This window comes from Arctopsyche grandis, chromosome 1, assembly GCF_051622035.1.
Source record: "Arctopsyche grandis isolate Sample6627 chromosome 1, ASM5162203v2, whole genome shotgun sequence".
Classification (NCBI taxonomy): Eukaryota; Metazoa; Arthropoda; class Insecta; order Trichoptera; family Hydropsychidae; genus Arctopsyche; species Arctopsyche grandis.
Genome location: NC_135355.1, coordinates 21,075,671 through 21,090,811, shown reverse-complemented (window position 1 = coordinate 21,090,811; position 15,141 = coordinate 21,075,671). Strand labels below are relative to the sequence as shown.

The 15,141-nt window shown below is 32.6% G+C and overlaps 1 protein-coding gene across 1 annotated transcript in view; it reads right to left on the bottom strand.

Annotated features, from left to right (window-relative positions):
• The window catches only part of Csgalnact (Chondroitin sulfate N-acetylgalactosaminyltransferase), a 45,705-nt gene that overhangs the window by 18,224 nt on the left and 12,340 nt on the right, over positions 1–15,141 (bottom strand). The window contains exon 4 of the mRNA XM_077438591.1: positions 4,175–5,075. Coding sequence (XP_077294717.1) covers positions 4,175–5,075 — 901 coding nt within the window. The remainder of the gene's footprint in view (positions 1–4,174; positions 5,076–15,141) is intronic.

Genomic DNA, 15,141 nt, shown 5'->3' with positions numbered 1-15,141 from the left:
TTTATATATATATATATATATATATATACATATATATATATATATATATATATATATATATATATATATATATATATATATATATATATATATATATATCGAAAATGTCAACGCTGCTTCTGTTTTGTTCATACCTGCATTCCGGAAAATTAATTTCATGCCTGTGTACATACTTTCAAGAATGGAAATACCGTCAATGTCTGCGCATAAGGCGTTATCTAGGTATCTACTGTGTACGACTTTTAAGTACATAGATTCATTGCTATGTACTTAAAGGAGCCTATTTGAGACAGACAGACAGAAAAACATTCAATTTTATATATGTATATGTATAGATATAGATAAAAAGGAATCCACACTTGCAATATGTAAATAAAAATATACAAGGTGAGAAAGGATTGTCGCTTGTCATTAAATTGTAAATTGAGAATTTGTAAATTTGTTGAATATGTTTAAAATATCGAGCGAAATTAAAAAATTTGTTTATTATCTTTTGGAATTCACAACGGCGCAAAACGAGACAGCATCATTTTACGCCTGACACCTAAAAAGTTCGCATAATAACTGTCAAGGAAATACATTACGTGAGGTTTAAAAGAAATGTACGCGCTTGGAAAAAAGTCCGGAATTCGCATTTTAATGCGAAAAATATCGAATTCCAGATTATTTCCAAGACGCTTCTGGTGTAATTACGCGCACAGCTCGTGTCGGTAGCGTCGAGACGCGTAAATTACTACGGGGTCACGAGAGCTGGAAAAAATCTTCTCGGGTTAAAACATCTCATTTCAAGACTAGGCATCAACCCTCCTGTGACCTTAGGTGACTTTTTTAAATTTATATAACAAATATATGGAATCATCATTAAATGAATCAAAATCACACAGATTACATAATGTTTAATTATATTTTACTTATGGTACACTAAAATTCATCATATGTACATATGTATGTACTAGGTATTCCAAAAATACCAACATTTGTCACTACCGGTAATGATTTATTTATATTATATTTAGGCAATAAAATATATACCAACAAAATAATAACTAATTCATTATAGGCTATTTATAAATTCGTTATAGGCTTTAATAAAATAATAACCAATTCATTTATTAATTTAATCAATTTCAACTAATTACTTTCTAAAAAATTATGTCAAAAAAAAGTTAATAAATTTTTGCATGAAAGTTTCTGAAAAAATCAGAAGGCAACGAGGCTTCCTATTGTTAACAAACAGCCAGTTGTAAATCAAATATATTCGGAACTATTCTCAGATGTAAGTAAAATATTTTTGGCTTACTTGACATACTATATTTGATTTTAAATTTATGATACACTTAGCAGCTACTTTGAATATAAGGTTAAAAACGATGTTGAGTGTTTATATACCTATAATATTATATGTATGTAACTTATTATTCGACTAATCCATACAAACTAGCCGATACAACGTTTTCTTCTAAATTTCTAAACAATTGAAAATTATTATATTTCGATATTATTTTATATTACCGGTAGTACCGGAGTGTACTTTGACCAAAAACTGGTAGAACCGTTTTCGTTGGTACCGGTATAGGATTTCCTAATATGTACATACGTTAGCGCTGGATATCATTAAAAAAATTTGAAGTCGAAATTTCTCAGAAACACAATACTTTCTAATTTATAAATGTTGATTAAACTTATATATAGAACATCTGATAGATAAACTTCTTGATGATTGTTTTATATAATTACTAGTGATAGACCCGATGAAAATTCCATCGGGAGTATTATTAGTAAAAACTACCTACCTACCTATATGTAATTATTATAAAACAGCAATAGAAAAATTAATTTATTAATTGAATTAATTTTCAGTAGATAGCCCTAAATGCTCGTAGAACTATTTTCTAAGAGGTTTTTTTCTTGATTCGAACACCCAAAACTTACATACACACATTCAATCTTACAAAGTCTCTTTCAAAATTATATATCAGACTAGAGTTATGCCCGATGAAATATCATCGGATGGGTTATGGCATATTAAGCTATTAATTAAAAAAAAATAGAATTTAATTTTGAATCGTAGAAAAGACTGAGAATCCTTATTTTGGACCACGGGTTGATTTACTAGGTTTACAAGTCAGCGTATCGCCATGATGTCATTCAAAAGCATTTCATATTCATTCAATTCACATTTTTCGCTAAAATACCTAACATTTCTCGGGGTATTGCGAACCCCGTCACCTTTAGCGCCGGTTTAATCTAATGTGTCCCCTCAGCCTGTTTTTACGGCCGCCCCTCGGCCTCCTAGGAGGTGGTCTGCCCCCTTAAATTTAACGACTTGTATAATTCAGATTTTATCGCGGCACGGAAGTTCGTCGCGCGAGAGTCAATCTCGACGGAAGACACTTGTTCGCAGGCCGAGTCACTAACTAACGGCCGCTAATTAAGTAATTATTTAATTTCACGTAGCCGAAAGGAGAAGTCCTCTTTAATGGTGAGAATATAGAGACACTCTCGTAGCCATGTTGATATTTCATATTTATGCGCGCATTAACCGTGGAAAGTTTGAGTGAGTGCGCGGAGAAAGCGCGACTTGCCCGTTATTTATCGGGCTCTGGCTTTTGTGAAAGTTTTGGTTTTCCTGCGGGTAACAAATTACGCGGACGCCGTTTATATGCCCAAGTTTCACTCACATACACATACAATTATTCTTCCTCGCGAATAATATTTCATATTTCGCAATATACGAAACGTGTGTGCATTATTTAATGTTTTTCTTTTTTTTTATTTCATTTTGAAACGAATAAATAATGTCTTAAATGTATGCAAAGATTTATCCGTCGCTCTCGGTCTTGCACTCCTAAATGTGCGTACATACATAGATATGTACGGTAAAAGTCTCTTTATGATTTACATTTGATACAATTTTCGAAAGAAATTTAACCAGCGGCGTCGACTAGTGGTTAGCATATTATGCTTTCGAGCAGAGTGTCGCGAGTTAAATTCCCAATAGATTCCCACTGCTGGCCAGACCTTGGTTTGTGACTCGGGGTCAATCGTTTCCTATCAGAGTTTGCCATTTTTTTCTGATTTTCACTGAAACAGTTCCTGTAAAATTGACATCTCCATTCCTATATCTCTTGCTAATCTCAAGTTATCTGGCGTCTTGAGTTTCACCAATTGTATTATAAAATGCTGCAAAAATGTCTCCATATATGTACATATGTCACTGTGGATGTGTGTATTCATTTATTATTTATTTATTATTTAAGTATACCACAGTGTCTTTACAGGTCACGCCAATATGACACTGTGGCTAGACAATTGAATGAATTCGCATCGTATAAAATGCTTATTTATTATATTGATTGATTAACTGTATTTATCTGTTAAGTACACTCGTCGCTTTGGAGCAATTTGTAATGGCGAATTTTCATGTTCTATGAAATAAAATAAAATAGGAATATGAAGTAAGCACCTGGATCTAACAAAACACAAATCCTCGCCATGGACAGATTCGAGTCTCTCATAAAGTTCGATGCTTTAAAAGGTTATGAGGAGGTCAAAGATTTTATATACCTAGGTGCCTTAATTTCAAGAGAAAGAAGATTTGGAATGACGAAAATGACGATGGTCAATCTCAGATTGATCATCTTCACGGGAGGAGTGAAGGTGGATCGGGTCGATCACCGGATACCAAATGATAAAAAATGATCTCGACGCTCAGTATAAAACATACGTGAGAAAGATTCAGAAAATATGTTGTAATTTTTGTGATTTTACTAAAGAAAACTTTTTCTAAAGAAAATTATTTTCTATAGAAAATCTAGAGAACGAGATGGGCATCTCACATCATTTGCCTCAAAATTTACATTTCTTTCTGCATTGGTGTTTTGTGGTTTGGATGGATCGGTTTATTTGACATATTTCTAGCCTATCACTATCTTCAACCGATCCGTGCTGAATGTTTAGATATTTTTGAGGTTTGCAGTTTCATCACCATTAAATTTAAGAACTTGCGATGAGATAAGATATTTAAGAGACGAATCCATGTAGTAGATAAAATGGCCGCGTGATCTTTCAAACTTTTCTTTTTCCAGCGAGATAAGCACTGCGTTATAATAAAAATTCGATTTTATGTTTAAGGAGTGTTTTAATATCTAAATAATAAATTTGATTGATTTACCTTGAGTCCTTGTTTCGTATTCCATCGGCATCTATCCAAAAATCTAGCACTGAACACAATATCCACATCACACATAAACAATAGCGAATCACCACTATCTTCCTTGCCAGGCCAATTTCTCTCCGCGCCCACCCTCAATCCCTTACCCCTTGAGAACGTTTCGTTTAATGCTAGAAGTCTCAAATTATTGGCACTTCCTCCACTATTTCTCGTCATCAATACCCTGGACATGATCGCTCTGGCTTCCGAGAGACCGTCCTCGCCGAAATACACGACGGTCAGCAACACTCTCCTGTCGTTCTTGAGACCGATCTTCACAAATTTGTCCATGAAGCCCTGGAAGGTGGTCGTCCTACCCGACAGCGGTAATATGACGTGAATGAAATCCTTCACTCTCGCCACCGGAAGTACCTCTGTTCCAATGTGTTGTATGGGTGCAAACGGCCTCATTAGAGTCACCTTAGTGTAGCCGTTTGGATTGTGGTACGCACTGGAAACCTGAGGCGCGTGATGCCGGTTGCTGCCATGCTGACTATTGTTCTTAGCTACCTTAGTCCTAAAATACAGATCATATTGGGTGCCTGTGGTAGGATCCAATCTGTAAAGCCCTTCTAAAAAATCGTCCAACATGTACTTAACGGTTTTCACGTTAGTGGATTGCGACGTGTTTTTATTTAACATATCTAACGCTTTGACTAAAGCTTCTAGTAAGTCTTTTCGCTTGAATCCTATAGGCTTCTCGACCACCCGTTTTCCGAGGCCTAAGTCTATCGGATACACCCTGCTGAATGTGAAATGACTGAATGGTATGAGCTCGTACTCGTTGTTCAGCGGCATGCCTCTGAGGATTTCTGATGAGGTCACTTGTCTTCTGATGTAGTGAGCACATTCATTGTTGCCAGTTACGCCGTTACCGGTAATGTTCAAATTGACGTTGAAGCTCGATGACTCTGGTGATAGGGGTTGAGATATCATATTGACCTGTCCAGTATTACCTGAAATTAACAAAAATAACATTTTATAATTAATGACATAAAAAGCTATTCGTATATTATACAAGCTATATATGTATTGAAAACCTTTAAATTTTTCTAATATTCTATTTAGATATAGCCGTGTATATATACATATGTACATATGTATAATATTGATTCTCAAAACATTAAGATGCTTCAATTCACGACTCGATCTAAGATCATACATATTTTATACAAGTACATACGTCGTTCAATGTTGATTCATAAATAGATATTTTGCAAAATCAATTTATGTACCTCTAGGTGAAAAATATTCCGCTTTGAAAGAATAATTCACTTTGCGCGCTGCGCTCTAAGATAGAATCAAGGTATTTTCCTTGAGCAATACTTTAATATAGCTCTTATGTACATAATATCGTTGCAATTTCCAATCTCCACATTTTCTATGTAAATGTACAGACATACGTGCCTCACGGTAGTAGAGTATTAAATAGAAGCGTGCATACCTATCACATGTATACATATATAATACATACGTTATTAGTAACCCATCTCGGTTTCGAAGCACCTCATCAAAACCTCGTCAAAGCTAGATTGCCACGAATAGAAGCGAAAGCTCCGTCATCTTGCAATATATTGGCTCTCAATCGTATTAGACAAGCCTTGTGAACGCATTGTTAGTCTGCCGTGCGCTTAACAATGTTACATATGTACATATCAGGTCAGTCCATAAGTTCGTGCGCATTTTCAACATGCATGGGATTCGCGATGACTCATTACTAAACCAAAAGGATTTCGAACCTGTCAAAATTTGTCATCGCTTGAGTAATGTATTAGTCAGTCTGTCACCAATTTTCATAAACATCGGACGCATATTAGTACCCATAAAAATGAATATCGATAATCAATACAAACGTGCTATTTTATACTTGTGTGGCGAATATGCCAGAAATGCAGCGATACAAATTAATAGTGTACATGGTGAAATACTATTAGTGTAAGGACTGCCCAGAAATGGTTTGAAAATTTTTAAGTTGGAAAAAGCAGCATTTATGATGAATCCCGTTCAGGACGTCCCGTTATTAGATTTCTTAAAAATCTTGTGGAGTCTGAGCTACAATTAACAGTAGATCATTTTCAAAAGTGTGGATTCATCTCATGGAACAGTCTTTCGTCATTTTTCATTTAAACATTTCCTGTCCATCATTTCACTACATATTTAAAAAATTCCTGAAAATGCGCACAAACTAATGGACTGACTTGATACAATTGTATTACATTTACATACATACTTCACGGGTGACCGTCACCGCACCGAATGTTAAAAAGTCGAAAATGTTCGTTTACCATGCATACATATATATGAAAAACGGTTAGTATATACATATATATCAGTGGCGTGCGGTAAAACCATCTCTCCCCCCGTCGTACATCCTCACTTAATTTGCGCGAGCAGGATACAACAGGAACAAGAGGAACAGACTTTTCTTCCCGTATCCTAAGCGCACACATTAAACAAGGCTGTATGACATATAGAGAGATAATTTCACCGCATGCCACTCATATATATTACATATACATAGTATCGTTTACCATGCACCCTTTTTTTATCTTTCGACTTAAGATCTTTCGATTTTCGATCTTTGACTTCCGATATTTGCTTTTCGGGCTTTTCACTTTCGGTCCCGTGAGGTAGACCCATACTTCACATACGTCAAATACTCGACAGTCTCACGTGACATATTAAAAATGTCTTTATAACATATGTATCACGTAAAATTTCAAGCTTAAATTTTGCTGTTTGGGTTTATTTGTATGTGTGCGTCAGCAAAAGACTTTGTGTTTGATCTTGTACGAGGGGAGTTGAGGAGTTTTGGCGAGCTCTTTTATTGGAGGCTGTTGTCAATGTCACGATTTGTCTCGACACCCAGACTGCTTCTTCAGCAGTCTACCGCAAAACCAGCTCTTCTCAAACATAACATTTGATGTACATACACAGTATGTATTAAATATTTCAGCAATAGGTAAAATATTTAAATGGTTCAAGGTAGCTACTTAAAATGAAGTATTTACACTTATGGATTTCAATTTTATACACAAAGGTGGTTTTGGAATACTTCGATGATGGTATTGGTTTTGAACTAAATTTATTTTAAAAAAATTAGGGTAGGTAACGATATACATCAAGGGTTCACAAGCAGTCAATCGCTAAGAAGATTTGGTTGATTTCAACATTGTAAATTTTGGAAATAACATTAATTTCCATATTTTGAATTAAAATATAAAAAAATAATTAATTCTATTACATGTATGTAAAGCGTTTCAGATAATGTAAATTATATTGGAAGAAGCTGAGACAAAGATTTGTCAATTCATAATGAAGTAAGGTGGTTGAGCAAAGGATATGTTTTTGTGAGGTTTTGAGAGTTATTACCTGAAATAACATTTTTAATTGAGAGAATGGATAACAATGTGAATTATCTTTACAACGAGGAATGGTTTTGAAACAAGCAATATTGAATAAATTTAACAAACGGTTTACTGACTCAAATGAGTTTCATAAAATTTGCAGTTACTTATCACCTTTAAATATAAACGATAGTAGTTTTTAAAGCTAACAAAAACCATCGTAGTTATTTTTGCAATGAATTTGGGAAATTTAGAATTACAGTTGATTGAATTGCAAAATTACGTAGACACAATTGAAATCTTCCTATAAATATATGGAGCGTATTGAATCCAGAAATATACTCATATTAATAGACATTTATGACATATTTATAAAAAGAATTACTAATATATTAAAATTATTTTTTTTATGCAGTTATTCAACGATATGTTTCCATTTAAAATGAATATTTATGAACTTTTAAAAACTAAAAACACTTGAAATGAGTCTCACCTTTTCTGTTATATGATATTTTGACTTTATTTCAATTACAGATTCAAGCGTTTCATGATAACTCTATTAATATACATATATATAAGTGAAAAAACAAGTTTTTCGAATATATTACATCCACACAAATACGTAAAAAAAATTTATATACATAATATGGCCAATTCAATCAACTAAAATGTAAAAGTGAAATTTTTTTTTTGACATTTAATAAAAGTTAACGGCCAAAATACAGCGTTTTCGTGATCAAAGGGGAACACTCCCAATAGTGAAGGCAAAAGATCAAATATTCCAACGAAAGAATTGTGAAAGATTAAAATGGGGAGAGGAAAAGGACCGTCTGATAATTCCCGATTAAATAATATTTTGCGGCACGTATATTGTTGTTATCCTAAAATTCAATTACGAACATTCACGATTTTTACCTGTAAATTCTTTGTTTTTCTGAGTGCTGTCAATGTAACAAAGCTTATCACATTTTTGTTCTTCAAAATACTATCTACAGTATTATATTACACCTACAGATACTATTGTTCTCATATAGGACATATATTAAACATAAATATGAGCAACTTTGTGGTATTCGTATTTCAATTTCATGATTTTTAATAAATCCAGACTACGAAAAGTACCTATGTATATTATAAGAGAATTTAGAGTATGAATATACATACATACTTAGCTTAGCTATGTATGTATATTCATACTTTAAATAGCTTAGCTTACTATATGTATGTATATACAAATATATATTATATGATAACTGATTTTCTTTGAAATTTCAACACGCTGTTATTCAATATATGAGCCATTATCCAATATATGAGCAGAAGTTCAATTTTTAGTTCTAAAAACACTATTTCAGTTTGACTTAATTCACATTTTTTTGTCAATTGCATGTCTAGAACATTGTAAAAGCAGAATAAACGTGTAATAGGCCACTATTATTTTAAAATATTGTTAAACGCATAACATTATATTTAATGTTTTCCGAAATGCAGAAAAGTGGACTTATGCCACATTCACTTATAACGGCTCATACATATAATATTTATATATGCATACTATCTTTTTCAAACGGAAACGAGAATTGATTCAGCAAATAATGGAATCGTAGAAAATATATGTATAAAAAATTTTTCGCATGTACATGCATTAAATTTCAAAACCAGAATCAAGCACGAGGACGTGTTCTTTCTCTCGAATCCCGACGATTTTTTTATTTTATTTTTGAGAGTTGTTTTTAGACCATTTCCCCGCTTCTTTTTTATGCTGAACAAGGTTTTCTATTATCATACACTCTGGAACCCTTTTTGTTGAACCTTATCCATTTTCTCGCGTAAGCTACATTTTTGTAACTTTCACCTTCTCATTGTATTCGCAGTTAAGCCTCACTATATCCAACACACAGACGCCCATATTCATCAAGAAAAATATTAATTTCTTACACTTACACATGTTTACATATTTGTACATATATAGACTCGGATTATTATTGGACTCGGATGCTACATATATTATTTATTTACTATTTGTTTTTTTATACATATCTATGTACGTCTGTTGTATGTCTGTTGATTTTTCAATAAATAAAATAAAATAAAATAAATAGGATTATAGGAGTTAAGAAAAAGTAGCGTCTGCACAAATATGAGTGTAATTTTATTTCATTGACACCATATTTTCAAATCGGTCTCCGTGACGAGACAGAATGTTAAATGACAGAAAACGCAAATATCGGAAGGCAAAGATCGAAAATCGAAAGATCTTAAGTCGAAAGATCAAAAAAAAATGGTACATGATAAACGGTACATACTCACTTAATTTGCGCGAGCAGGATACAACAGGAACAAGAGGAACAGGCTTTTCCTCCTGTATTAATGTGCGCGCGCAGAATACGGGAGGAAAAGCAATTTTGATTTTCGATCTTTGCCTTCCGATATTTGCGTTTTCTGTCATTTAACATTCTGTCTCGTCACGTAGACCCCTTTCAAATATATCATCTTAACATCTTCTTTCACCATAATATCTTTTTTTTTCTAATTCCTTATCGCACGTACCCCTTAACTTATACTACATGCGAAATTGTCATACTATATCTATACTTGTACAAATATTCCTTTTTTTCACTTATCTACATATGTATGTAGTAACAATAGATGAAGTTTTGTGATCATGCGGAAATTCGAACTCGAGATTTTGACTAATCCAAACTCAGAATCTATCACTGATAAACGTTTTCATAATCTAGAAAAAATGTGTGTGTTTGTGTATTTTGGGGATTTTTCGAACACCGTTAGTTCTATCGAAGTGAAACTTAGTATCGGTTATCGCTTATCGATACTAAGTAAATTTTGTGATTGGATGGAAGAACTCGTGTTTTGGTTCATTTCAATGATAAACAGTGATAGCCTATGAATTTATGTAAAATTGTTTCATCTTATGAAAGCGTAAATGTATATAAAATAATTTACTATTGATGAAAACTTATGTATGTATATCTGAAAAATATTATTTTTTCGTTTTTTTATTTTATTTAAAAGGTATAAAAATTATGTTTTATAAAATAAATAAAATTAAGAAAGGAAGTTGGAGATTTTACAAGACAGGCGATTTTCCATGCGGGAAATTGATATTACGTACTTCTGGGTGAAGTTCATAGTACATACTTCGACTAAAGGTTTATTCCGTTTCGTCTTTTTTATGTCGACCTTTTCAAGAGCATCGTTTTTCAGATTCGAAGCCTTATCCAGATTGTACATACGTCAGGGTCATTGAACACACGACTTTTGACTACCTTTCGATTTGTAATTGCACCGTTGAACAGCGAAACTCGAATAAAACGAGGACCAAAATCCAGTCGTTTTCCAAATCTAGCGCTTTCCTCGTTGGAAATTCATTACATTTCCACCGCCAACTGTCAATTTAAATGGATGAGATATCCTCAATAGGGAGCACGATCTCAATTCGATGTGGTAGTCCGCACATACATCGCATTAAAAGCATTAACGTGCTCGCTAACGGCTATACTTAATATTACATACGAACGAACTTTGGGTCAACTGCTTCTCTAATTTGTTGGAATTTAATAATCAATTATATTTGAATATTCATATTGATCGGGTCGCTCACATGGCACGTAATAAACGAGCTGGGCGGATTATTTAATACGGTTTCATTGAACCGAGCATTGAACGATCAAAGAAATTAACTCGCTCGACTAACTAACCGACCAACTAACACAACCGCGTACAGTTCGTACACTGATAAATTCCCCAATACACACCCTAATTGTGAAGCTGCGAATATTCATGAAGGTATTAACGACCTACTGCCCGTCTTCGAACTAAACGATGTTTAACCCATTTGAACCCACGCGGTCAGTTATGAACTTACTCGATGTATGCCAGCGCGGTCATTCACGGCATTTTACAATTTTGCGTCGTAAAATAAAGGGATCACTCAGGCCGGCCGTAAAACCTTTCGTTACGCTTGGTTAGATGTTGGTGATGAATTTTAAGAAAGTCACACGAAATTAAATCAGTTCCTTTTGGAGTTTTGAGGGAATAACATCGAGCGCTTTTCGACTTGCAGATATGTCGAAGAGAAAACATACGTAAGTTTTTTATTTTTACATATTTTTTATTTATCTTTATGTTTCTAATACAGTAGGACTTATTGTATAATATGCATAAGAGAAATTGCGTTTATATATCTCATATTCCTGAAAAAAAAAATCAAAAGTCGACGGAGTCGTATATGACTCCTTGGGATTATGACACATATTTTTTTCCAGAGAATGCAATTTTACTACTGCAGAGATACGGGAAGAAATTGATAATTGGGACGAGTCTCAACTTCCGGATTCCACATACATACATATTACCACCCCTGGAAACTAATATTCGGTTAAAGAAAAAAGTAGGGTGGAAATCAATCAACCATTTAGTATAAATATGTATAATAAATATATGGGTGGGGTTGATCAAATGGATAACCATATTTCTAACTATAACATAAGTATTAGAGGGAAAAAATGGTACATGCCTATTCTGTTTTGGAACATCGATGTAGCTGTGAATAACGCTTGGATTCTAAGCAAAAGTTTTGGTTGTAAATTTGATAAATTAGGATTTATCAGACAGGTAACAGAGACGTTGTGCAAGTGTTATGGTCAAAAACGAAAACAATTGGTCCCATTCAGACCCGGCAAAGTTAATCAAAATCAAAAGGAAGTTGGAAGACATTTGATATTGGTCAAACAGAAAAGGAGAAATTGTGAACACTGTAAAAATAAAACGTTTTCCGCTTGTGATAACTGTGAAATTCCATTGCATGACAAATGTTTTGTACCGTATCATAATAATTAATTATTTTGTCTTCATGTATTTTGTTTTTACGACTTTTGAACCCAAAATCTCGTTTATGACATTTCTTCTTTTAAAAGGGTGCACCCTTTTTTTGTTGACGATGTGTATATGTCACAATATATGTACCTACGTGTGTTATGTTATGCGATTTGAAAATATCATTTTATCGAAGAGATGCGTGTTTGTTATTTTTAAAATTAATTTTATAAATTTCTTAACAATAAAATTACAAATAACCAGTGAGAAAGTATTATAACTGATTATGTGACTCCATTGTGATTTTTGTTTTATTTTAAAAAACATGTTTCATTAGCCCCAAAGGTCGTTCACGACACCACCTTGAAAAAAATTTAAAAAGTTGAAAAATCAATTAATTATCCATCCCTATCCTATAAAAAATATTTCCCATGAAATAACTCAAAGATTTTGGAAAATAAACGAAAAAATAGTCCTGGGCACATGGGACATGTGTTTTCACGCGAGCTCTGGGTTCAAATGGGTTAATTCCCTTCGTATATTTTCTCTAATAATACTTAGAGTTGTTAAAATAATATTTCATATAAAAACTTAATAACAATAGCGCAACAGACATAAACGTCTCATTTGAAAGTTTTCAGAGAATATCGAAATTGAACAATTCAATTTGTAGAAACTGCAAAAGTCAGGTGCCGTAATTCATCCGACCATCTCCATTTTCTTCTCCTTAGCTTTACTTTATTTTTGTCGTATATTTAAATATTACTTATGCCTACTGAACTCGAATATAACAATTAACATTAATAATCTGCCATATTGTTGCATAATAAACGATTTACCACTTTAATGATTTTTTAGACTAGACACGTATTTTGGGCATTTTGCCATAAATGTTTAATAGATTCTAAAATTCGGAATAAATGCTAATAGATGCTAAATTCGTAAAATATGCGAATAGATGCTAAAATAACAAACAAAAGTGAAATTTGCGTAAAAATTATAAAATTAATATTCAATTTAGAAGGGTCTTCCTATCCCTTTGCCTATTTATTATGTTAAGAAATTGAGGGGATAAAACAGAGCTTGAAGTTTACCATGGACGGTGCTTTTCCTGTTTAAACCAAGCAACTGCTTTTGTCTACTACTGTAAACAAAAGAAGGCAGCTGGAGCTGTGTATCCAAAAGACTGCTCAAAAAAGCGTCTTAAAACTAGAATCGCATTCAAGACTAAATGAGACAAATCTATTTCTCCAAAAATTGAGTAAACTATTCAATCCACCTGTGGCAGGTACAAAATCTAATATTAATTTTGAAGAAACAGTTTTGTTTTTTAGAAACCTGCAATTGTTTTATGTATTAACAACTCATGTGAATTATAAAAAATCCCTCAACGTATCAAGCTTAAAATATATATTTGTATACTTTATGTACAAACTTACAGCTGATAAGGTTTTGGTCAGAATTCATAAACCGGAAGTAGTATTTTTTTAAAACAATTTCACTATTTGATTTTGACCTATTAAACTATTTTAATCTTCTTGATATACATATTTATTATGTATAATACTGATAGTGATTTTAATTAATAAAAATAATTTGAATAAAATTCGACAACCGGAAGTAGAACTTTTGTCTTGTGTTTCCATACATTTGCGCTCAATTTTTATCGAAAATGCTTTCATAGCTATTAGTATTTCATAATGCTGCCGGTATGTGTGAATATGACTGTACGGTTAAATATCGAATTTCGTTTTGTGCCCTTCTTATATTCCTCAAACACATAGATAAAGTCATGGGTTGGTTACATCCGAATTTTTTTTAATTATTGTGTTGTCTTTAAATTGTATATATTTATATAAATTTTATTAAAATTCATCGAAATTGTTTATTATTTAAAATTAAACTCTTCATAAAAATAGATGCTAAATATACGCTAAAATTGAACATTTTTAATGCCTTAAAACGCTAAAATGCAAAATGAAAATGCTAAAATCGACAAAAATATGTGTCTCTACTCATGACACCGAGCAAAAAAAAAATTATCAGAGCCGGGGCTAATATGAACGTAGTTTCCGAGATATAATGCTTAAAAAATATACACAAATGTATATATACAGAGAAATACAATAATAATAGAAGGGCCCTTACGAATAAATAATTGTTGTCAATATTACGCGGTACGCTACAACGCACGGAATAAAATCGTATCAATTTACTTATAAAAATGTATCCCATGTTGTTTATTGTGTGTTTTTGAATGCATTGTGCAATTTTTACCGATCCTTGCCCATCTTGCGAGTAATATAAATAAAAACAGAGAAGTTTTTATCGGACATACGTACGTCGAGCACCAAGCATCAAATACGACTGATGCTAAAATTATTTGGGATTGTCTATGGACAATCATCATTTGACAACAATATGACACCTAAAGCCACTTCTTTTAATATAACATTTCTCTGTATATATGTATGTATAATATATTGTTTTTTGACTATACTGTACGAATTCATATTCTATAGAACGGCAAAAATTAGTTATCAAAATATATACTAGTTTAGAACATTTTAGTTTGTGAATACTTTACGGCTCACTTGCTTGTTTGTTACTGAAGTTGCTAAAAAGTTTTGCAACCTCCAACGTACATAGAGATAACAATGTATTTAAATTCGTAAATGAAAACATAAAAACTTTTAGTACATATGGATATACTTCAAAATTTGACAAATTTGAGTAGATATTTTT